General features: G+C 42.3%; 1 protein-coding gene across 3 annotated transcripts in view; it reads right to left on the reverse strand.

The window, feature by feature from the left end:
- The window catches only part of RMND5A (required for meiotic nuclear division 5 homolog A), a 61108-nt gene that overhangs the window by 30425 nt on the left and 7191 nt on the right, over positions 1–23492 (reverse strand). For all 3 annotated transcript variants that reach the window (XM_033418064.2, XM_004286652.4, XM_033418065.2), the window contains exon 2: positions 9816–9958. In XM_033418064.2, coding sequence (XP_033273955.1) covers positions 9816–9958 — 143 coding nt within the window. The remainder of the gene's footprint in view (positions 1–9815; positions 9959–23492) is intronic.

The raw sequence follows: 23492 nt of genomic DNA on the forward strand, positions 1-23492 counted from the left end.
AAGCAAAACTACTCTGAGTCTTCATTTTTCTTCATTTTCTTTTTATAGACCTCTTTCTTGGCCTGGTACTTAATCTAAAGAATGGAAATAATACAGGGTATCTAGGTGCTACAGCAATAGTCTCCGTGCCCATATTGAATAGACTATCTAGCACTGAAGAAAAGCCAGAATTGTTTGGATAAGGTTCTCTAATTTCCCATCTGCTTATCAGATTCCGCCTGCTGAGAGAGGACTTCATAACAGTTCATCAATACTTTTAAGCAAATTATTATATCTTTATGCTGTCTATGACAACTAGAACACTAGAAGTGAAGATGGTGCTATGTTGTTCCTCTTCTGGACTAAGGTACAAGCCTAGAAGGGTGACTGATGTACACTCTCCCATATTTTATTTCCCCTGACAAATGGCCATTCAAATGACTAAAGGAATGGGTATCAGATGACAGAATTTATTATGAACTCAGAACTCTGCCTATAACTGTATAACTGTCTGAATGCACCCTATAAGCAAAAATCACTGAGACTGATTAAGATTCCTCACTGATCTATCAGCCTCATTCACTCCAAATACAACCTTCAGATTTCTACTTATTCATTTAATGATTACTCCCCAACCGCATCAACCCCCAACAAATTTATCAGGTGTCTATTATTCTGCAGGAAAGAAAGAAAAAACTTTGGAAGACACAATGGTCAGCTCAAAGCACAGACCACATTAAAACAGACAATTTTTTTGGTAGTATATACTTAGTCAGGATTTTAATAGCTACCACCAGACAGTAACTGCTCCAATCAAACAAAACAATTCCTTTAAATCTTTCCTTAATATACATACCAAAGGTAAATGTTCATCTAGAAAACTTGGTGACTTTAAAATGAAAGAGTCTAACATTTAAACAAATTTAGATGGTTTTACAATGATGCTCTTCATGTAACTTTATTCCTATAATGTGTACCATGGTCACTACTACACAGGTGGTAAGAAAAACTGAATACCCTTGCACTCAGTATACCTCTACTACATTCAAGTTCTAGAACTTATTTGCTAGTCTTGGAAAATACAACTAAGCATGAATAAGCAATGCATTCGATGAAAATTTCTGAGCTCCCTTCTACCGTTCTGATTTTCCAGTTTAAACCACTGAGGTCGATAAGTAAATTTTTTTCATAGCTTATTTTCTGCTCACATGCAGTAAAAATTAAAGCTAAAATTATTAAAAAAATAGGTTGAGGAAATGCAATATAGTATCAGAACTCCTTTTGTTTTAACTGCACATTCTTACTGTTGCATCAGAGCAAGGATCACTTCTAGCCCCTGTTGCTAGGTGACCAAACTCATTTGCATGGCTGCCCAGGAAATCAGCAGCACCGCAAACCAGCCAAGAAGTGGCTAGTGACGAGGAACATCTGTCTATTACCACTTCTGTTTTACTATACTTTTTCCTTTTATATTTTTAAAGGAAAAGAAAAAAAAAGTGGAAAGATGTTCTTAAATGTGAAGGCAGGATTCAAAAAAGAATCAAAAGCAGAAAAGCACACATTCAAGGGTGTGTCCGCCTAGAAAAGATATTATGGCTTAAAAAGAGAAATCAGGACACATAAATTCATACACCACCTCATGTACTTTTAGTATCATTCACATTTTTGATGGGTTAAAAGTTTTAAAATCTGGAAGCTAGGCAGAGGAGGAGTAAATGACTTTAACAGACCATCACTGTGAAACCATGAAATCTAAAACCATCCTACCTCTCTGCCGTATCATGAACATGCTTACAAATTGGTTAGATTTAAGGACTGGCTTTCATTGCTCACCATCCATTTCTGAAACACATTTTTTTAAATTATAATTATTGAGCAGGCAGTGATAACCATACACGATAAAACTCAGCATTTGTTTTAATTCCTAAGTGCCAACTCTTGAATACTGTTCATTTTTTTTAAACTTCTCCATCTACTTTTGAAGAAAAATTGGCCTGTGAACCTACCTGTGTGCTACTGTTGCACCCACCAGGAATCAACTTCCCTTCTAAGCACCCAGTTAATCTGATTTAGCAGTGAGAGGTAAACTGCAAAGCATATTTAACAGAGAACAAAAAGACCTGGATTCTGGTTCCACGCAGGCTGGGAAAAGATACCGACTTCACTACAACCCCCAAGAGATTAGTATCCAAAAGAGGTTTTTTTAAAAAAAATTCCTACCAATCAATAAAAAAGACAAATAACCCAGTAGAAAACAATGGACAAATAACCAAGAAATTCACAAAGGAGAAAATTCACATGGTCAAACATATGAAAAGATGCTCAACTTCAAAGATGATGAAGGAAATGCAAATTAATACAAATGGATACTATTTCACATCCATCTGATTGATTTAAATTTTTTAAAAGTCTGATAGGGCTTCCCTGGTGGCGCAGTGGCTGAAAGTCCGCCTGCCGATGCAGGGGACACGGGTTCATGCCCCGGTCCGGGAAGATCCCACATGCTGTGGAGCGGCTGGGCCCGTGAGCCATGGCCGCTGAGCCTGCGCGTCCGGAGCCTGTGCTCCGCAACGGGAGGGGCCACAACAGTGAGAGGGCCGTGTACCGCAAAAAACAAAAACAAAAACAAAAAACAAAAGTCTGATAATACCAAGTGTAAGTAGGAATTGAGGAAACAGAAACTGTTATATATGTCCAGTAGGACTATAAATTGTTATAAACCCTTTAGGGAAAAATTGCTAAATTTTTACTAGTAAACTTAGTAAAGGTGATGATGAGGTATATGCCCTGTAATAAAATAATCCGTATGTAGGTATATATCAGACAGCAGTGCTTTGCCAACTATGGGTTGGAAAATAAATTTAGTAGTGTCTCATAATGAGCATTTATAAATGTTGCTCCTTTTAGACATTCCAGTCTCTCCTCTGCATGACATTCATACCTCTCCTTTAGTTTTCAAAGTTAAGAGAGAGGTAGATTAGCCAGATCAAGAAAGGTGTGTGGGGGGGTTAGGGGGTGCACACTGATAAGTTATTTCTTTATAAACAAAGGGGAGTCATGTGGCGTGGCCAGACATGTGTCAAACTACTCTGTTGGGCTTTTAAGATCCTTAAAATGCCCCACAATCTAACCACCTGTCACATTTACATCCCCGTCCTTCACAATTATTTTACATGTTATTTCACGTACCTTTCTGCTCTGGTCAATCTGCTTCCCCAACTTCCTCCTTATCTGAACCAACTACAGAAATCTGAGTGACTATTTTACTAATTCTCCCAAAGAAGGCACACACCTCTTACCACTCTAGAAGCACAGGACAGAAATTCATACATACAGTGGGTGCCCTCAGGGTACTAGGAATTAATTCTTTCAAAGAACTCCAGCTGGGAAAGGCTCTTCAAAGTCTTAAAATCTGGGCTTTTATCCCAGCTCTTCCATTTGCTTTCTAGTTCTGTGATCTCAGGCAGGTTACTTAACCAAAGTCTTGGTTTTCACATCTGTGTATGCCGACCACAATCTCTACCTCACAAGGTGTTGCTAATGACTAAATTAAATAATGTACATGAAGATATCTACTATCAGTACCTAGCCCCTGGTAGGCCTTCAATAATACAGATGCTGAATCTGAGGGCCAGGCCTTGCCACCAAATCTTCTGATTCTACATTTAAAAGAGCTTCATTTTAGAAAACATAAATAAAAATAAAAACACAAAAGCACTTTAACAGAGGCATTAATAATAAATTCATTAATTTAAAGTCACCTGAATACTATTACAGACTGGATTAGTTGGCACAGCGTAATAGGGATGGGGTCTGTTTCCCCTCTCAACCCAACCTAGCTTGGATGCTAGACCAAGCAAGCTGTTTCCTCTCGACGCAGGCAAAAGTGGGTTTGTGCCCCCTCCAGATCCGGTGGGGCTCTCTGACCCTGTATCCTAATCTGAGACTTGACTGCAAAGGTCCAGGCTTTCCTCTGTGGACTAGACTATAATTCAACAAATAATTATCATTACCAACTAAATAATGTAGTCTCATTCTGCTCAGAGCCTAAAACTAATAACGTAATGGGACACATGGCAGAGAAAGCGGAACTCAACTCCTCTTCTGAGAATGATCTCCAGACTGAAAAGGACAAAACCAATATCGTTTCACAGAAACTGAAGCCCAGTACAAGTGAACAGACCCAGAGAGCAACTAGCTGCTTAAGTCAGGACTCTTGGTTCCTACAAACAGAAATCTCTTTTGCCCAAGCAAGTAGGATTTAAAAGCAGGCACAGGGGCTTCCCTGGTGGCGCAGTGGTTGAGAGTCCGCCTGCCGATGCAGGGGACACGGGTTCGTGCCCTGGTCCGGGAAGATCCCACATGCCGCGGAGTGGCTGGGCCCGTGAGCCACGGCCACTGAGCCTGCGCGTCCGGAGCCTGTGCTCCGCAACGGGAGAGGCCACAACAGTGAGAGGCCCGCGTACTGCCAAATAAAATAAAAAGAGGCACAGGTAACCAGGGGTAGACAGGAGGATAAACGGGTCTCAAAAGATTTCCCCTCCCTTATTCTCGCGACATGTAGGTTTTGCTTCCCACAAGAGACCAGACTCTTTCAAGGGCTACTAATCACTCCAGGGCTCACATATTTTCAGCCCTTCTTTCCATAAGGGCTCTAATGAGAAAGATCCCAGGGAAGGACGTTGAGGTACCAACCCTGGAGCAAACGAAGGTGGCCAAGCCTGGATGGCTCAGGCCCATCCTCACACCATGCAGCACTGTGGCCAAAGTGGACATGGTATCGAGAACACGGCAGCTCCTATTCAAACCACATAATTTAAAAAGAACAGCTTCCATCCTGACCACAAAAATATGGGATTTTTATTAAATGCCTTGCTAGTAGTTGGTGGCGGGGGGCGGGGGGGGGGGAAGGCGGTTAGTTTGACATGTTTTATTTTTAGAGAATTTGTTCCTAGCTTCTAATCACTGTTGTCTTTTTATAACTTTGTTCAACATTCCTTTTCAATAATTCTAAAAATTCCACCCAAAACATAAATCAAATTATCTGCCTATATTTCAGAACTCAAAACTTAGCTTTTTCATCTTAGACTAAATTTTCTAGCCTTTTTAATTTCCTTCATTTCCTTCCTTAACCTCCTTCCTTTGTTAACGTCTCTCTACCACAAGGATTTATCCATTACATAGTAAGAACTTTAGAGCCAACCTCACCCACTCAAACCAAATGACGTTTTCAGGCTGAAGCCCCCAAATTTTCTCCTGCCAGTATCTTTTTCTCCTCTCATACCCCAGTCATACCTACATAAAAGGCAGTTCCAAACGGCTCACCCAGAACTATCTTAAAATATTCTCTATTTCACTTTTTACAGCCTTACTCCATTTTTTTTTAACAATCATCATGTTGCCTCACCAGTGTAGATGCTCCATCTAGTGGCAGAAGAGTTTCCCCCTTAAAGCATGACCAGCCCTGCAATGGCCTCACTGATTTCCTAGCACAGCACAGTGTTCAAGAACAAATTCGAGTGATACCTCTTCCCAAACATCAATTCACCACTTCCAAGCTGTACACCTGGGGTATGTTACTTAGCATTTCTGAATCTTAGTTTCCTCATATGTGAAATGGGAATAATGTACGTGCATCGTGGGCTATGAATGTATATAAAGCTCTCAGCTCAGTGTCTGGAACACGGTCAACACCCCATTAAGTGAGAGCTGTATTCTCCTACTCCTGACTTCTCCTTAGTCTAATTCCATCCTGTCTAACGAAGACAAGCAAATGCTCAAATGCTTTCATCGTTCCCTCCCTTTCCCCCTCATCTCCTTGGAACAAATCCTGACGCCTTCCATCACTGGCCTGTCCCCAGCCTGATCTTGTCCTAGTCCTGACAAGGGCAGCCGCTCCAATCCAGTCAGTCCCTGAGAGTCTTTAACAGGAGTCGAGCATTTTCTCAGCTGTTCAGCTCCTTTCTGGGTGCCACAGAAGAACCACACCTCACGGCTCTGCTGCTCTAAATCTTACCCATTCTTCCAAATCAAATTTAAAATATCAACTCCAGAAACCTTTGATTTTTTTTTGCGGTATGCGGGCCCCTCACTGCCGTGGCCTCTCCCGTTGCGGAGCACAGGCTCCAGACATGCAGGCCCAGCGGCCATGGCTCACGGGACCAGCCGCTCCGCGGCATGTGGGATCCTTCTGGACCGGGGCACAAACCCGTGTCCCCTGCATCGGCAGGCGGACTCCCAACCACTGCGCCACCAGGGAAGCCCTTCCCCTTCCCTTTTATAGTAAGCAGAGTCCATCCTATGCAAACTTACTTTATGTTGCCTCGGAATCTTTCCAGTTCTTTTATGTGTACAAAAAGCACCCTTACATGAACAAACTAGACCACAATCTTCTAAAGAACTGTATGTTTCACTTTCCACTGTCCCACAGCAAATTTTAGACACTTTAAAATCTTAGCACTATTTCACACACACACACACACACACACACACACACACACACACACACAGGAGTCTAAAGCAATAATTGTTTTTATTGACTTTTCTTAGGAATTAAACTTTAAAAAAGTCAAAAGACTAAGTAAAACACTAAAATACACTAAACAGGAGAGAATCCTAGATTTTCTTAAAATAGAGAAGGAATTTAAAAATTATAAAATAAATATTAAAAACACATTTAAAAAACTTTTTACCACAAAACCCAATGGTTGTTGTTATTATATATTATAAACTATGATTATACTACAAGCATCTGGAGATAGTCAACACGTTAAAGCACAAATCTTCAATAACTTTTTATGTTGGCAATAATTAAAAGCCAGAAAATGTCTTGGTTAACATCATAAACTTCTCTTCTGTGTACATTTTCAGCGAAGTGATGACTAAAGAGCTTTAAAAGGAGCACTGAAACATTAAAGGAAAAAATAAATCATTTAAGCATGTCAAAAATTTACTGAAGTTCCTCACTCAACAACCAACCTGCTCATAAAGGAGTCACCGGCTTCTTTACTGTCCTCCTCTCAGCAGGGTGGGAACATGTGTCCATAACATCGTACTCACAGGCTGCTGGATGACATTCCAGTTTATTACTCAAGGCTGTTTGTTGTGTAAAGGCTTGAGCCACAATGGCTTCAGCTTCATCCTGTTTGTTTACCAGTCCACACAGGTCCACCCAGCCTTTATAGCAGGCGGCCCCGGAAGCTTGCACAAATTTACCAGGTGCAAACTAGAAGAGCCCGAAGCCTTTACAAGGCAAAGGAGTCTTGACAACAACAGCCAACACAGAGTTCCTCATACGCATGGGAAGCTCATGTACAAGGTCTAGGTAGTTCTAGCAGGGTAACAGCTTCGTTTACAGCTGAGGCTAAGTAGATGCCCCCACCCCACCCCAAAAAAGGGGAGAGAATGCACTGGAAAATGTTAGCGAACTGGGCTAAGAGATCCAAGCTTTCTGCTGTGCCCCAGGACTATAATTCAACAAATATCACCACTATCAACTTAATGATCTTATTTCATACGATAGATCAGAAGAATCTAGAAGCCGGGTCACCTAGAACCTAAACTACTTTCACAGGAACATAAAACCTACCAAAACAAAAAGAAATTACTTGAAAAAGCCCTTATAACTTCCAAGTACCTGCAAAATGTCTTCAAAAGAGAAATGAGTAAATTAAAATATTTAATTAGCAGCATTCACCTCAAACACATCCCCCCTAAAAAAGTCAGAATATAGATTACTCACTATGTGTTCCCTTGTTATCCAATCTCAAAAAGAGAACTTCCATTTCTAGCACCAAATACATTTAAATGCTTTGTCTCAAAGATTAGTCAGAACATGATAACCCTTGTGAATATCCATAAAGACTTGCCAGGTCGGGAGGAAGACATGTTTAGCAAGTCACCAGTAGCTGGGGGACAAGAGTGAAAGAGGGTTCTGATGATAATTATGACAGGACAAGACATAAGCAGGAAGTGAGGACATATGGTCACCCTACCAGTGGCAGAATGCAAAGCTCCTGAATTATTTGCTCAAATGTTCCAAATCTTGGTGGCCAGTAGTCCACACACTTGAGGTGCGACTGCTGAGGCCGTCCCTACCTATTCCCAGAATCTGGGCTCTTTTCTCAGACGCTTTCTCTGATTGGCTGCTTTGGAAGCTTCAGCTATTCTCACCGTCATGGCATGGTCTGGTCCTGCTGCGCCCCGACACTGGCATAACTGCAGGCAGCCTGGTGGTCAATGCCTCCAGGAACCTCCTGGGGTCTGAACCATCATTAGAACGCCTTGGTCACTGTCAGCCACCAAAATCCGAAGCTTCCTAAACACCACCAGCAGTTACCTCACCCTAAAGAAACGGAGGGTTCCTCACCCACAGTGATTTAAGACCACCTCTAAAGTGCCCCCGTCACCATTCCAGGAGGTCTTTAAGCAGCACACGCCAACAATCACTTCACGCACCAGCTGACCGCATCCTGCGCCACAGCCCCCAGAAGGCTGAGGCTGAAGCCGCTTCCAAAGCTGTGTTCGCTCCCCTGCAATTAACAAACAGGCATCACAACCACAAAGCTATTTCGGAGCACACTTGCTGCCTTCCCAGCCTCTGCTGGCAACGGCCATCACTGGCCCAAAAATGAGGCTGCTGCCGCCAACACCACTCCTCTGCCTCTGGCTGAGGCGAAGCCCACGGCGCTGTGGGAGTGGCGAGAGCTCTCCAAAGGGTCACTAACACTTCTGAAGGCACAGCTACCCAAACAGTCCCCCGAGCCCCACCACTCACAGTCCTGTCACACTGCACCTACCAGTTAACCACATCTCCTTACAAGCATCTAGTGCTCACTGAGGCTGCCTCGAGCCTAGCTTTTCAACACTACTGCTCTGTAGGACTATTTCTAACAGACTTACCCACGAGTTAGAGCCACTCTCTGGATTCCACGAGTTTCTACGTTACAGCTACTGTTCTCGTGTATACATATGGAGCAGCTCATAAGACCGGTTTTACTACAAACAGCTCTCCCCAAAAGTTCCTCCTACCCTCCCGGAAGTTTACAATGTGTGAACAAAAATGTCCATAACCAGTCACAAACTCCCCAACGTTTGACTATTTCAAACTCCTCTGAAAGAGTCAGAGGTATCACACAGTAACCTTAGGCCACTTCTCTTAGTCGCCACTAGGACTATGAACTCCAAGGGCAAAATTGGCCCAGTGCTAAAAGTGAAAACTGCTTAAAAGTAAACCACCAAGTTAAAGATTTAAGAGATGTCGCAAGAGCAACTATATTCCAATAAAAATTAAAAAAGAAAAATCGCCCAATACAAGTGACAGGCCTTGCTAGCTAGCAACCAACCCACTCACACAGAAAGCAACACTGGAGAAAAGTGTCTAGCATGCTCACAGGAAGACAACAAGAGTTAGAATGATGCAGGGGAGACAGATGCAAGCGTGTTATCCTAATCATCCCATAACAGAGGCAGAGTCATGGCCTGGGAATTACTCAGGAAGTAGGAAAAGTTACTTCTATAAACAAACTCCCTCACAGTAAGTTAAAATTTCTTGGAAATTTACTCATCGTGACACTAGGAGCGGTAATCATTTAAGCAAATGGGTAAAAAACAAGGCTGTAAAAAGGGAAGGTTTTTGGTTTGTTTTCTTTTTGTTTTTTAAATAACAGCAACAGGGAACTTGAATTACATAGTAAAACCAGATGTGCAAAAGTTTATTAAAAGCAAGGATAAAAGAAACAACATAAAATAATCTGAGACAGCTGATGTTACTGAAGCGGTGACAGGAGATGAAGGATGACGCTAAAGCACGCCAGACACTCCCTTCAACGCCGTACCTTATCAATGGCTTTTCCAACCCGAGAAACACTGCTGTGGATGTCTTTGTGGTCTGAGGCCAATTTTTGAACAGTATCCTTTATTCTCTTACAGCACTGTGTCAAAACAAGTGAAAGCGTCCCTGATAATTCAGCATCTTGACCTATAAAAAAAGAAAGAAAGGAAGAAGACTGGTTATTCACAAAAGCAAATCCAAAGATGGCAAGTTACAAATTGGCCCTTTGGAACATGCAAGATGGAAGTAAAGTGAAGAAAAATCAGTGTCTGCTTTGAACAGATGGTCACATTCATAGATAATATTTTTCAAGTGAATTCTAAGAAAGCTATCTTAATTTTTTATTGTTTGGAATAAATTTTAAAATTTTACCATGAAATAAATCACTTTTGTAATTACTAAAATCAGGAGACAATAATACTGTGAAGGCATTTTTCAGAAGATATGCCTACATGAATAAACTCACTTACTCAATCCACTTAAACTGTCCAAGGCATTCTCACATTCTGATTATTACTAAATTTCCTAAAGAGAGATACATCTAAATGCTTTATGTTCTACATAAAGAAGAAAAAACAAACTTCTTTGGATACCATGATGAAAACAGTGAAAAGAGAAACAGGGCAGAAAAGAGTTAACACACCCCCACCTGTAAGCAATAGTGAGCCACTCTGAACCAGTTAGGGGGTAGGAACCCTCCTGAAATCCAAGTTCCCAGATGCCAGCCAAGGGTCAACCTGGCAAGCAGGCCCGGAACCGGAGGGTTCCTACCACCCGAACTGGTTAAGAATGGCTCACTGTGCCTGAACTGTTTGTATAATGTGGTTTGTGCTGAGCTACTTTTCTTCTTGGCATCCCTGGACTTTCGGTATCTGCTAGACAGAGGGGGCCTGTATGACTAGTACCCAGTAAACACCTGAATTCTGTGTCTCTAAATGAGCTTCCCTGGTAGGTAACACTTCACACTCGTTAGGATTTGATGTTAGAGGAATTAAGCGTGTCCTGTGTGACTCCACTGGGAGAGGACTCTTGGAAGCTTTCTTCTGGTTTCCTCTGGACTATGTCTCATGTGACTTTTCCCTTGGCTGATTTCTGCCTTGTATCTTTTTGCTGTAATCAATGTTAGCCATAAGTATGGGTGTGACTACCTGCTGAGTCCAGTGCATCCTCCTGGTAATCGCTAGACCCTAAAGGTAGTCTTGGGGACCCTGACACACACAATTAATCAACTGTAAGTTACTACAGTTTATATCCTCTTTCCCTGTGTTACTTCCTCAGGAAATAGGGAGGAGGAAGAGAAAGAGAAGAACCAAGAGAGGACAAATTCAGTTACGCTTGTCAACTACCTCATAGATCTACACATCCATACCTGCAAGCAACAGACCTGGCTCCTGAAATCCTGCTCATACTGGTGGTTCTTAAACTTTAAATCACATCAGGAATTTGGCTGTGCTAAGACCCAGCGCAGCCAAATTAAAAAAAAAAAAAAAAGCCTGAACGTACAGTAGCCTTAGGATGTTTATTCATTCCACAGCTATTTATTGGGCACTCGATTATGTGACAGGTACAGAAGTGTCCAGGCAAAAATCTCTGCCCTAAAACCTACCTTCTGGTGAGGAAGATAAACACAAAGTAAGTCAATTATACAGTACGACAAAAAAGGATACGTGCCACTGGCAGGGGTGGGGGGAAGCAGAGTGAAACAAATGGGGAGTGTATGTGGCTTGAGCAACTGTAATCTTAAACAGGTGGACATCGTAGGCCTCACTGAGAAAATGACATCTGGGCAAAGACTTGAAAGAAGCGAGGGAATTAGCCATGTGGAGACCTCGGGGGGGGGGGGGCGGTGAAGGGTAGCAGAATACGCCACCCCAAAATCGCTTCTTTGGCGTAAGGATGATTTTGAGCTGATTATTCTGAGAAACAGCAGACACAGAAGCTCTGAAAACAGAGTAGAAGTTACCCTTTGGTAAAGGAAACCTAAATTTATAAAATAAATCTCCATTTGTAAGGGTATCTCCCTCTCTGTACCAGGCAGAGAAGAATGGCTCTAAACCTCTAAAGAAATTTTGTATCATGATGACAGCTCAGACTTAGATCTGTATAACAAACCTTATTCTTGTTTATTGTGCTTTTCCTGGTAACCTCTCCATTACTGGCCTCCCCATACCAACCTTTCCTTTGTCTTTAGCTGAAGATGGTATTTAAGCCTGAATTCTAAGCCACCTCTTTGAGTTACTCATTTTTCCCTGAGAATCTCCCCCACACACATGAGGTATACATGTTAACAAACTGTTTTTCACTGGTTAATCTGTCTTTTAATATAGTATTCTCAGCCAAGAACTTGCAAGGGTAGAAAGGAAATTATTCTTCCTCCCCTACAGAGGAAAGCATTCCAGACTGAGGGGGACAAAGCCCTATTGCAGAAATATACCTAGATTATTCAAGAAATAGCAAAGAGGCCAGTGTGGCTAAAGTAGATTTCTGGCAAAGGAAATCAGTAGGAGAGGAAGCCCAGGAGACCGGGGCGGGAGTCCTGATCTTGTAGGGCCTTTCTGGTACTGTAAAGTCTTTGCCTTTCACTTTCTTTGAGTGATAGGAATGCCCATTGCAAAGTTTTGAGCAGAACAGCTACATAAACTGACGTAACATTTTAATACAGTCATTCTGGCTGATGATAGGAGTACAAGACAGAAGCAGGGCGATGAGTCAGGAGGCTGTGGCAGCAATCCAGATGAGAACAGTGGCTCAGCCCAGGGTGTTAGGTGTGGAGGTGGTGAGAAGTGGTTGGATTCCGGACATATTCTGAGGGCAAAGCCAACAGGATTTTGACTGGGTATGAGGGAAGAAAAGGACTCACAGATGACTCCAAGGTTTTCACCCCAAGTCAACCAGAAAGACAAAGCTGTCTTCAATTCAGATGAAAAAGATTAAAGGCTGAGCAGTTATGAGGGGGAGAGAGACATAAAAGAGTTCAGTTTGGGGCTTGTGAAAGCTGAGTTGTTGAGTAGTCACCCCAGTGCGTATGTGTAAGAGTGAGTTGGATATATAAACCTGGAGTTTAAGAGTAAGGTCAAGGTTGGATACAAATTTGTGAGTTACTGGCATACATATGATACTAAGTGAAATCAACGAGAGAGAGTCGGGGCAGACACACAGAAGTGATAAAAGGAGGGAGTCCTGGGAACTCCAAGTTTATGAGACCAAGACAAAGTAGAACTGGAAAAGGGGACTAACAAAGACTACTGAAATACTCACTCTGGTGTGGGAGGAAAATCAAGGAAATATGGTGTTCGGAAAGCCAAGTGAAGAAAATGTGCCAAGGAGGAGGGAGTAACCAACTGCGTTAAATGTGCTGCTATGTACCAAGTAAGATGTGGACTGAGAGCTGACCACTGACCTACAATACAGAAGTAATCAGTGACCATGACAAGAATAGTTTTTCCATAGTTTTAAGAAAAGGAATCTTGAAGATTGTAGGGACTGTGAAGAGGGAATATAGTAAGTCTGACTCAATGACAACCACTGAGAGAAGTAAAAAGATAAGTAAACTGGAGATAGTGCCCATAAGGTACCCAATCCAATGTGGGGTGGCCAAAATAGAAACTACCCTCACTTCTAAATACAACTGCACAAAGTATATATCAGGTGCTTCCAATTTCTAATAACAGAGTTTAGGCTAAGAGAATACTTGGTAATCCAGGAAAATTTTAAAATCTGTCTAAAAGGTGTCCCATACATACTTGGGGCCAAAAGAATCTAATTGCTTCAGTAAGCTCTGCTCTGACCATTTCTGGTCTTTCTGTATCTAAACCTTATCTAAGGTCAATGGCTGTATCTTCTCTATGAATTTCTCTGCCCACAGACTTACTCAGTCTTCTCAGTTCCTAATGAATTCTGTTCTCTCCACCACTCATCTGGCACGGAATCATACACTATTTAACAATTTCATGTATATATGCCACCATCAATCTCAACTAGATGTAAGACCCAAAGGGAAGACAAGTTCTTATTGTAAACTGTATACTCCACAGTCTTATATGCCTTGCACATCTGCAGGCACTATTAATATAAGTATTTGGATTGATGGTAAATAAAGGGGGAAAAAAAGTTAAAAAGAAAGTCATATTGAACAAATGGTGCTGGGATAACGAGCTATCCATATGCAAAAGAATCATACCATAGAGAAAAACTAAATCAAAATGGAATGAAGACTGAAACGTAAGAGCTGAAACTATCGAATTCTTGGAAGAAAGTGGGTGCATTCTTGACCCTGGATTGGGCAATGGTTTCTGAGATATGACACCAAAAGCAAAAGCAACCAAAGAAAAAATAATTAAATTGGACTTCATCAAAACTAAATTTTGGGGGCTTCCCTGGTGGCGCAGTGGTTGGGAGTCCGCCTGCCGATGCAGGGGACACGGGTTCGTGCCCCAGTCCGGGAAGATCCCACATGCCGCGGAGCGGCTGGGCCCGTGAGCCACGGCCGCTGAGCCTGCGCGTCCGGAGCCTGTGCTCCGCGACGGGAGAGGCCGCGGCGGTGAGAGGCCCATGCACCGCAAAAAAAAAAAAAAAATGAGCAAAGAATCTGAATAGACATTTTTTCCAAATAAGATATACCGGGAATTCCCTGCTGGTCCAGCGGCTAGAACTCGGCGCTTTCACTGCCGTGGCCCGGGTTCAATCCCTGGTCAGGGAACTAACATCCCACAAGCTGTGTAGTGCAGTCAAAACAACAACAACAAAAAAAGATATACAAATAATCAATAAGCACAGGAAAAGGTGCTCAACATCTTTAATCAACAGGGAAATGCAAACCAAAACTACAGTGAGAGGGACTTCCCTGGTGGCACAGTGGTTAAGAATCCACCTGCCAATGCAGGGACACAGGTTCGATCCCTGGTCCAGGAAGATCCCACATGCTGCGGAGCAACTAAGCCCGTGAGCCACAACTGAGCCCAAGTGCCACAAATACTGAAGCCTGCGTGCCTAGAACCCATGCTCCTCAACAAGAGAAGCCACCGCAATGAGAAGCTGGCACCCCAAGGAAGAGTAGTCCCTGCTCGCCACAACTAGAGAAAGCCTGTGCGCAGCAACAAAGACCCAATGCAGCCAAAAATAAATAAATAAATAAATAAAATTTATATATATAAAAAAAATACAGTGAGAAACCACTTCACACCCACTGGGATAGCTATAACAAAAAAGATGGACAGGGCTTCCCTGGTGGCGCAGGGGTTGAGAGTCCGCCTGCCGATGCAGGGGACACGGGTTCGTGCCCCGGTCCAGGAAGATCCCACGTGCCGCGGAGCGGCTGGGCCCGTGAGCCATGGCCACTGAGCCTGTGCGTCCGGAGCCTGCGCGTCCGGAGCCTGTGCTCCGCAATGGGAGAGGCCACAATAGTGAGAGGCCCGCGTAACGCAAAAAATAAATAAATAAATAAATAAATAAAATTAAAAAAAAAAAAAGATGGACAACAACAAGTGTTGGCAAGAATATAGAGACTCAGACCCACATCCATTCCTGATGGAACGTAAAATGGTGCAAAAGCGGTAGGAAACATTCCTCAGAAAGTTAAACAAAGTTACCACATGACCCAAGAATTCCACTCCTAGGTATATACCCAAGAGAAATGAAAACGTATGTCCATACACGAACTTATATATGTTTATAGTAGCATTTAATAGCTCCAAAATGGAAGCAGTCCAAATGTCCAAATGATGAATGGATAAACAAAATGTGGCAAATCCATATGACAGAGTATTATTCAGCTATAAAAAGGAATGCTGATACATGCTACAACATGGAGGAGCCTCGAAACAGTAAGTGAAATAAGCCAGACACAAAAGGCCACAAATTGTTTAATTCTACTTCTATGAAATGTCCAGAACAGGCAAGGAGATTCATGGTTGCCAGGGGGTGGGGGAAGGGTGGAATAGAGAGTGACTGTTAGTGATATGAGGTTTCTTCTGCGAGTGATGAAAATGTTCTGGAATTAGATAATGGTTATGGCTGCACAACTCTGAATGTACTAAGAGCTAGTGAAATACACACTTTAAAAGGGTGATTTTTATGGTATGAGAACTGTAACTCAATTTTTTAAAAAACCTAAAAAATGCAAACCATAACTCCTATCCATCCAGACATGTTTGTTTCTACAGTCAGTAGACAACAAGTAAGCAAATGGTTAAGGAACAGAAAAGCAGAGCCCAAGCTGGAGAGAGGGCATTTGGAATTTACCAGCTGAACTTCTATGCCCCATCCCTGAAATCCATCGATATTTTCAAATCTTAGCAACTTAGTTTTTATAAATGATAGATACTAGTAATATAAGGTCAATTAATTAACACTGAGAGAGTCTTCAGTATGCCCCAAGGAAAAATAATTTCTACAAACTATTTGGAAGCCCAAGAAAAGTATAATGGAATAATCTGAAAGAGAACCCTGGGAAAGCCCTGCTCAGAGAGAAGGATTCCACTAATGCATTTTCAAATGGATTCAGTGGAAAGCAGCCAAAGGTAAAAACAGGTTTGAAAATCACTGTAATAACAAACTGACTGAGACCAAACTTCTAAGTCCTGAAGGGAGTGTCCTAATGTTCTTTAGATTTATTTGTCTGAAAACAAAACGTGCTTCAAGGAGAACCATTCTGTGAAAGAAATCTAACTGGATTCAGTTCCTAGGAGGAAAGCTGGGCAATTACTGTGACAGGCATCTTTACCATAACTAAACCAGCTATGAAGGTGAACGCTGGATTCCAGGTTTGCCACTGGAGTGGCCACTCTTTACCCAGGATGAAGTCCCGTGCCAACTGTGTCTGGCAATGCGATAGACCTCCCTGTACTCAGAACCCATACACAAACATGAAAGAAATCGTTCTGAGACAGTGCTCACCACTTAGTCACCACGAGTACTTTTTTTTTCTAATACTTTATTTTTTGAGAGCAGTTATAAAACTGGGAGAGAGCAGAGGAACAGCGAGCAGCTAAACGTGAAAGGTTGGCAGCTGAGAGGGCGTTGGTTCACGGTGTTGGTAGTGCCAGAGCCTCCAGTGCTGGGCTTGAAATTGAGACTGTGTAATACACTATCTGTTATTTTTCTGTTCATTCAGTAAATAGTTATTGAATGCCTGGTAAGTGCTGGTTGCCATGCTAAACATTTACAACAAAATTGAGAGGAGGCACTGAGATTTCCCCTATATACGTTGCCCCTATACATGTACAGTTTAATGGCTCATTTCTTTTTATTTAGTCCACTGTCTGGACATAAGTACACTTTGCTTATCCATACACCTACTGAAGGACATCTTGGTTGTTTCCAAGTTCTGGCAATTATGAATAAAGCTGCTATAAACATCCATGCGCAGGTTTTTGTGTGGACCTAAGTTTCAACTCCTTTGGGTAAATACCAAGGAGCCCTGACTGCCGCATCTTACGGTAAGAGTAATGTTTAGTTTTGTAAGAAACCACCAAACTGTCCTCCAAAGTGGCTGTACCAGAAAAGTACTTTTTTTTTTTTAAGGTCACTTTTATTATTAGACTTGATTCAACAGGCAAAATAATTAGCATGTCAGTAAGAGATTTTAAATCCAAACAAAGAACCAACACACATGGTTGGTCTAAGTTAAAGATAATTTTTCTTTTAGTGCAATACAATAGTACCTTTTATAAACAAATTTTAAGCATGATATTCTCAGAAATTGGAATAGGCATGGTCTCCTCCAAAATCAGACATCTGCCAAACTAAATTAAACATATTTGAGTTAACTCCTAAATTGTTTTTATAGAGCCCAGCTAAGACTTCAAGCTCTGCCCCCCTTCAGCTTCACTGCCTAGCCATCTCAGGATTTGTGTCCATTAGTTTCACGGAAACTGTAAATTAGAAAAATATTTGTTTGCATAGCTTCCTGTACTTCTCTATCAGAGTTTCACACTACATTGTAAATATTTATTTGTCTATCACCCCCACGAAATTACTTGAAGGTAGAAAATATGAGTGTTTAATCTCCAGCGGTTAGCATGGCAACCAGCACATATCAGGCATTCAATAACTATTTACTGAATGAACAGAAAAATAACAGATCGTGTATTACACAGTCTCAATTTCAAGCCCAGCACTGGAGGCTCTGGCACTACCAACACCGTGAACCAACGCCCTCTCAGCTGCCAACCTTTCACGTTTAGCTGCTCGCTGTTCCTCTGCTCTCTCCCAGGATGCTTAAGCTGTACTACTCCCAAGAGCATTGCACCCTAAATTTCCCAAACACCAAATAAATACACCAATCAATACACACACCAATTTTCAAATAAAACACATTCACAAAGTAGAGTTCCCCCAGTTATAAGTTCCTTCTCTTTTCCAAATAACGACACTCCCCCAAAAATACCCTTAAACATGTAGGTGAAGACTTGGAATAAGAACTCACAGGCTTGTGTTTTGAGCCACAGTTTCCTTGTTTGTAAAAGAAAATTATCCCACAGCTTGCCAAAGAAATGAAATACTTCTCAACTTTAGTACATAATGTGTTCTTATAAAAGTGTACCCAGGGGCTTCCCTGGTGGCACAGTGGTTGAGGGTCCGCCGCCGATGCTGGGGACACGGGCTCGTGCCCCAGTCTGGGAAGGTCCCACATGCCGCGGAGCGGCTGGGCCCGTGAGCCATGGCCGCTGAGCCTGCGCGTCCGGAGCCTGTGCTCCGCAACGGGAGAGGCCACAACAGTGAGAGGCCCGAGTACAGGAAAAAAAAAAAAAGGGTATTTGGTTCCCACAAAGCAAAAAATTATAAAATTCCTAATTTAACTTGGTTTTACAAATAACTTTTAATACAGTTTGATCATTTTGCTCATATATTTGTTCCATTATTTTTCTTCATTACTAATCACATGGCTTAAAACAGCCATGTGAACAACTTTGTGACATGATTTACTCATCATTTTTGGGCCACCTAATACAAGCAAGACAATGTTATCATTAAGACTGAAAACTAAGTTTGCATCCCTACTCAGCATTTGCATTTTCAATTTTGTTTGCCACTTATTTTTATGGTAGCCCAGGGAAAAAACCACAAAAAATTACACCCACACAGTTAAGAAAGTGTTGTTAAAACTGAACAGCTGGTTGGTAGGTAGCTCTACAAATGCCATCAGTTGATATGTCTGCTCATCAGTAGATAATGAAAATTCTAATTTGGTCCATAAAAGGCAGTTTAGAGGTATCAACTACACCACAAAGTACATTGCTGCCTAAGAGTCAAACACGTGAGAGATGAGACTCATGATAATTGAGACCACTCTATAAAAGATGGTGAGGCACAACATAGAAAGGTGTTGCTATGATGATGATTATTAACGTTTCCCAAAAAGCTGAAAACCTCACCACCTAGGATTAGGACAGTTTGGTAGAAATAAATAAGACTCCCCAGAAATCACTAAGACTTTACTTAACGCTTTTATGAATATTGTGGAGGCAGGAAAAAATTTAAATATCCAAGTTTATAAATAAAACATATATGGCAATTGAGCTCTTCTGAGTTATTAAAAGTTAACTCCGCTTTCATAAAATGGACAGAGATTTTAAATTTGGAATTAAGGGGAAAGCAAAATGGCACACAAGTTTTAATCCAGATAAACAGAAAGAAATCCATTTACTAAACATAATCCTAACTGTACCTAAATGAAAACTCAGACCTCACAGAACTATACTCCAGAATTCATTCTAGATTTGTTCCTTTAAAAAATAATTAAAGAGGGGCTTCCCTGCCGGCGCAGTGGTTAAGAATCCGCCTGCCAATGCAGGGGACACAAGTTCGAGCCCTGGTCCGGGAAGATCCCACATGCCACGGAGCAATTAAGCCCGTGCGCCACAACTACTGAGCCTGTGCTCTAGCCTGTGAGCCACAACTACTGAGCCCGCGTTCCACAACTACTGAAGCCCGCACACCTAGGGCCCATGCTCCACAACAAGAGAAGCCACCACAATGAGAAGCACGTGCACTACAACGAAGAGTAGCCCCTGCTTGCCGCAATTTGAGAAAGCCTGTGCACAGCAACGAAGATCCAACACAGCCAAAAACAAATAAATTTATTTATTTTTAAAAAGGGGAGGGAGAAATCACAACATTAAGAGTCAATGAACATTTGAGTGCTAAATGTTGTCAGCAGCATTGAGGGTACGGATTAAGTGTTCTATACAGATTAAGCAATTTAGGATAGGAAGGAATTCCCTGGCGGTCCAGTGGTTAGGACTTGGCACTTTCACTGTTGGGGCCCAGGTTCGATCCCTGGTCAGGGAACTAAGATCCCAAAAGCCCAAACCGAACCAAACCAAATTAAAATAAAATGAAATGTTATCTCAGTAAGCATGACTAAAGACAAAAAAGCTTAAAAAGAAAAAAAGAAATTTAGGATGGGAATAAAAGGAGATAAAGGATAAGAGTCCAAGACTGATTCTAAAGAAGTTGTGGACAAGGTGAACATGGATGTGCTTGCAAGATATTAAAACAGAAAAACTTGAAACTCTAAAAGGTAAGGCTGGTATTAAAAATAATAATAAAAGGGCTACTTCATACTGTGAGTAGCAAACCAAACTGTGGCCTATTGACGTTCTGAGCTTCTTATGAGCTACCTCAGCACCTAGAACACAGCAGCTGCTCATCAGAGATTTACTCAGAGGAAAAGGAAAAGGCACAAAGAGAAAACACTCATTTATTTTTTCTAGAGGCAGTACATTCTGAAGACAAAACAAACTTTTTGGTATATGTGATGTACAAATGTACTGGCAAATGTACCAAGTAAAGGATAGTATTTGTTGGTCAACCTCTGACCTTTCTGAACAGAAAGGCAGATTCACAGACAGGTGTTCTGATCCACTGCACCAAATCACAGCCTAGTGGGCTGCAAAACCAACCACGAGAGAAAACAAAAACACAAAAATTTATCTTTGAGAGCTAAGTGACGTGGTACAGACTAACAGCGCTCCTGGAGCCGAGAGCAAGTCCAACACGACGGGCACAAGTTTGAAAGGTGACGCTCTACAGTAGCCTGTGAGGCAAGAACTACCCAGAGAAGAGGAGGAAGATGCAGGCACACGTTTTTCAATGTCTGCAAGATATTTTTAGAGAGCCTGTTCGCTCCGTTCAAATTAGAAATATAGAGAATTAATCTCTAGACATCTATTTATCTCTGAAATGAATAGGTGAACCAGATAGGGCTTCTTTTAGCATTTGAATGTGAGTTTCACATTTAAAAATCAAACCCAAATTTCTACCTTCCCCTCTCCTAAACTTCCCATTTTCCTCCTGGTTCTATAATTGTCTACCTGTCATTCATGCTCAGACCTTAGATTAACCTTTGATTTTTCCAGCCCTTCTCTCCTACTCTGCACCAAGTCCTGGTAACTCCTTCCCTCAGGAGAGCCCACGCATGGGTCTCCATCTCTACCACCGCTACCCCAAAACAGGTGCCTGTTTCATCAGATCGAGGTTGACAATAAACCTTAACTAGGCTTCTTGCCTCTAGCCAAACCTCACTCCCAACTCCGATCAACTTAAATGCTAACTGGTCTCAGATCATGTCCCTGTCCCTTCCCTGTTCAAAATGCACCTCCCTCCCCTGCCCCAAGTCATTCAGTATCTTCCCAGTCTACCGCCTTCCCTGATAGCCATGACCCTATAAAACCTGATTCCAATTTAATTTTCATTCTTTTTACTCTTATCTCCCCACTCTGGTTCTTCACTGTTCCCAGGACACCTTTGTTCTCGCCAACCTCCTCTCCTGGCACCCCGCCCTATATTCCCACTCTCCACATTCAGTCTGTTACTGAAACTTCCCACAGGTTAGAAGAGTCTGTCCCTGTCTCAAACCCTATCCTATTGTTGGTACCATTCAATCAGCATTTGGCCTATCCTCTACACATGGCCTTGCATTGTAAAAACATACTGGGCTCATCTCCCCAACTACTCCTCAAGTTCTTACAGCATGATGAGGACGATTGCTTGTCCTCTGTAACTTCCACAAGACTTAGCCTAGTTCCACATATACTTGGTGATTAATAACTACTGATCAAGTGCTCTACAGTTCAACTGAAATAGCCCACCTCCAAGCAGCTCCTTCTAAGGGGTCCTCTCTTCCCATTTCTCTGAATTGCTAGTATTTATACCAAGCAGAAACACTTATCTATTATAGTGTACTGTGCTATGGCCATGGTTTTTTCCCCTCTCAAATGTAAAAGTCTGGCCTCATTATCCAAATACAGCTCCTTGAAGACTCTGTTTTGTATAGCTTTTGAATATTCCTTATAGCAGCAGTCCCCAACCTTTTTGGCACCAGGGGCCAGTTCCGTGGAAGACAATTTTTCCACGGACCGGGGGGTGGGGTTGGTTTCGGGATGATTCAAGCACATTACATTTATCGTGCACTACATTTATTGTGCGCTTTATTTCTGTTATTATTACTTTGTAATATATAATGAAATAATTATACGACTCACCATAATGCAGAATCAGTGGGACCCGTGAGCTTGTTTTCCTGCAACGAGATGGTCCCATCTAGGGGTGATGGAGACAGTGACACCTGAAGTGTGTTGCTTATGTCCAGTCTACTCCATAAGATGCACCTTAATTGTCACTTGCCACTCACTGATAGGGTTTTGATATGAGTCTGCAAGAAGTTGATTTATTATGGTCTCTGTGCAGTCAGATCTGTCTGCTAATGATAACCTGTATCTGCAGCCACTCCCCAGCGCTAGCATCAGCACCTCAGCCCCACCTCAGATCACCAGGCATTAGATTCTCATAAGGAGCGCGCAGCCTAGATCCCTCGCATGCACAGTTCACAGTAGGGTTTGAGCTGCTATGAGAATCTAATGCCTGATGATTGGACGTGGAGCTGAGGCGGTGATGTTAGTGATGGGGAGCGGCTGTAAATACAGATGAAGCTTCGATTGCTGGCCCGCCACTTACCTCCTGCTGTGCAGCCCAGTTCCTAACCGGCTACGTCCTGGCCCAGGGGTTGGGGACCTCTGCCTTACAGTGTTAAGCAGACCACTGGATATAGAATGGTAGTTAACAAACACCAGTAATAAAGATATCTAAATAGTCAGAGTGTCTCAATTAAAACACTGCTTAACACTGCTTAAAGGTACAGACCTTAAAAATAACAAGTAGGGGCTTCCCTGGTGGCGCAGTGGTTGAGAGTCCGCCTGCCGATGCAGGGGACACGGGTTCGTGCCCTGGTTCGGGAAGATCCCACATGCCGCGGAGCAGCTGGGCCCGTGAGCCATGGCCGCTGAGCCTGCGCGTCCAGAGCCTGTGCTCCGCAACGGGAGAGGCCACAACAGTGAGAGGCCCGCGTACCGCAAAACAAACAAACAACAACAAAAAAACGAGTAAACCTTGTTTTACAGATTTCAAAGCCAGTTCATATCATCTATTTAATTCCCATAACTCCGTAATATAACTTACCAGTCTACTGAAGAGGAAAGAGGCTATGCAAGATTGTAGAACCAGTGAAGTGGCAGAACAAGGACTCAAATCGATCTCCTGAGCTCAAGGACAGACAAAGCTTTATGTTCTTCTCCACAAGCACAGACTCATCCTCTTACCTCCTGAACTAGCCTCCACCTTCCTGGAGGACTGCGGCCATGTATACAATGTTTCTTTTTAAAGAAGTCTCTCTTTATCTCCT

The sequence above is a fragment of the Orcinus orca genome, chromosome 13, assembly GCF_937001465.1.
Source record: "Orcinus orca chromosome 13, mOrcOrc1.1, whole genome shotgun sequence".
NCBI lineage: Eukaryota > Metazoa > Chordata > Mammalia > Artiodactyla > Delphinidae > Orcinus > Orcinus orca.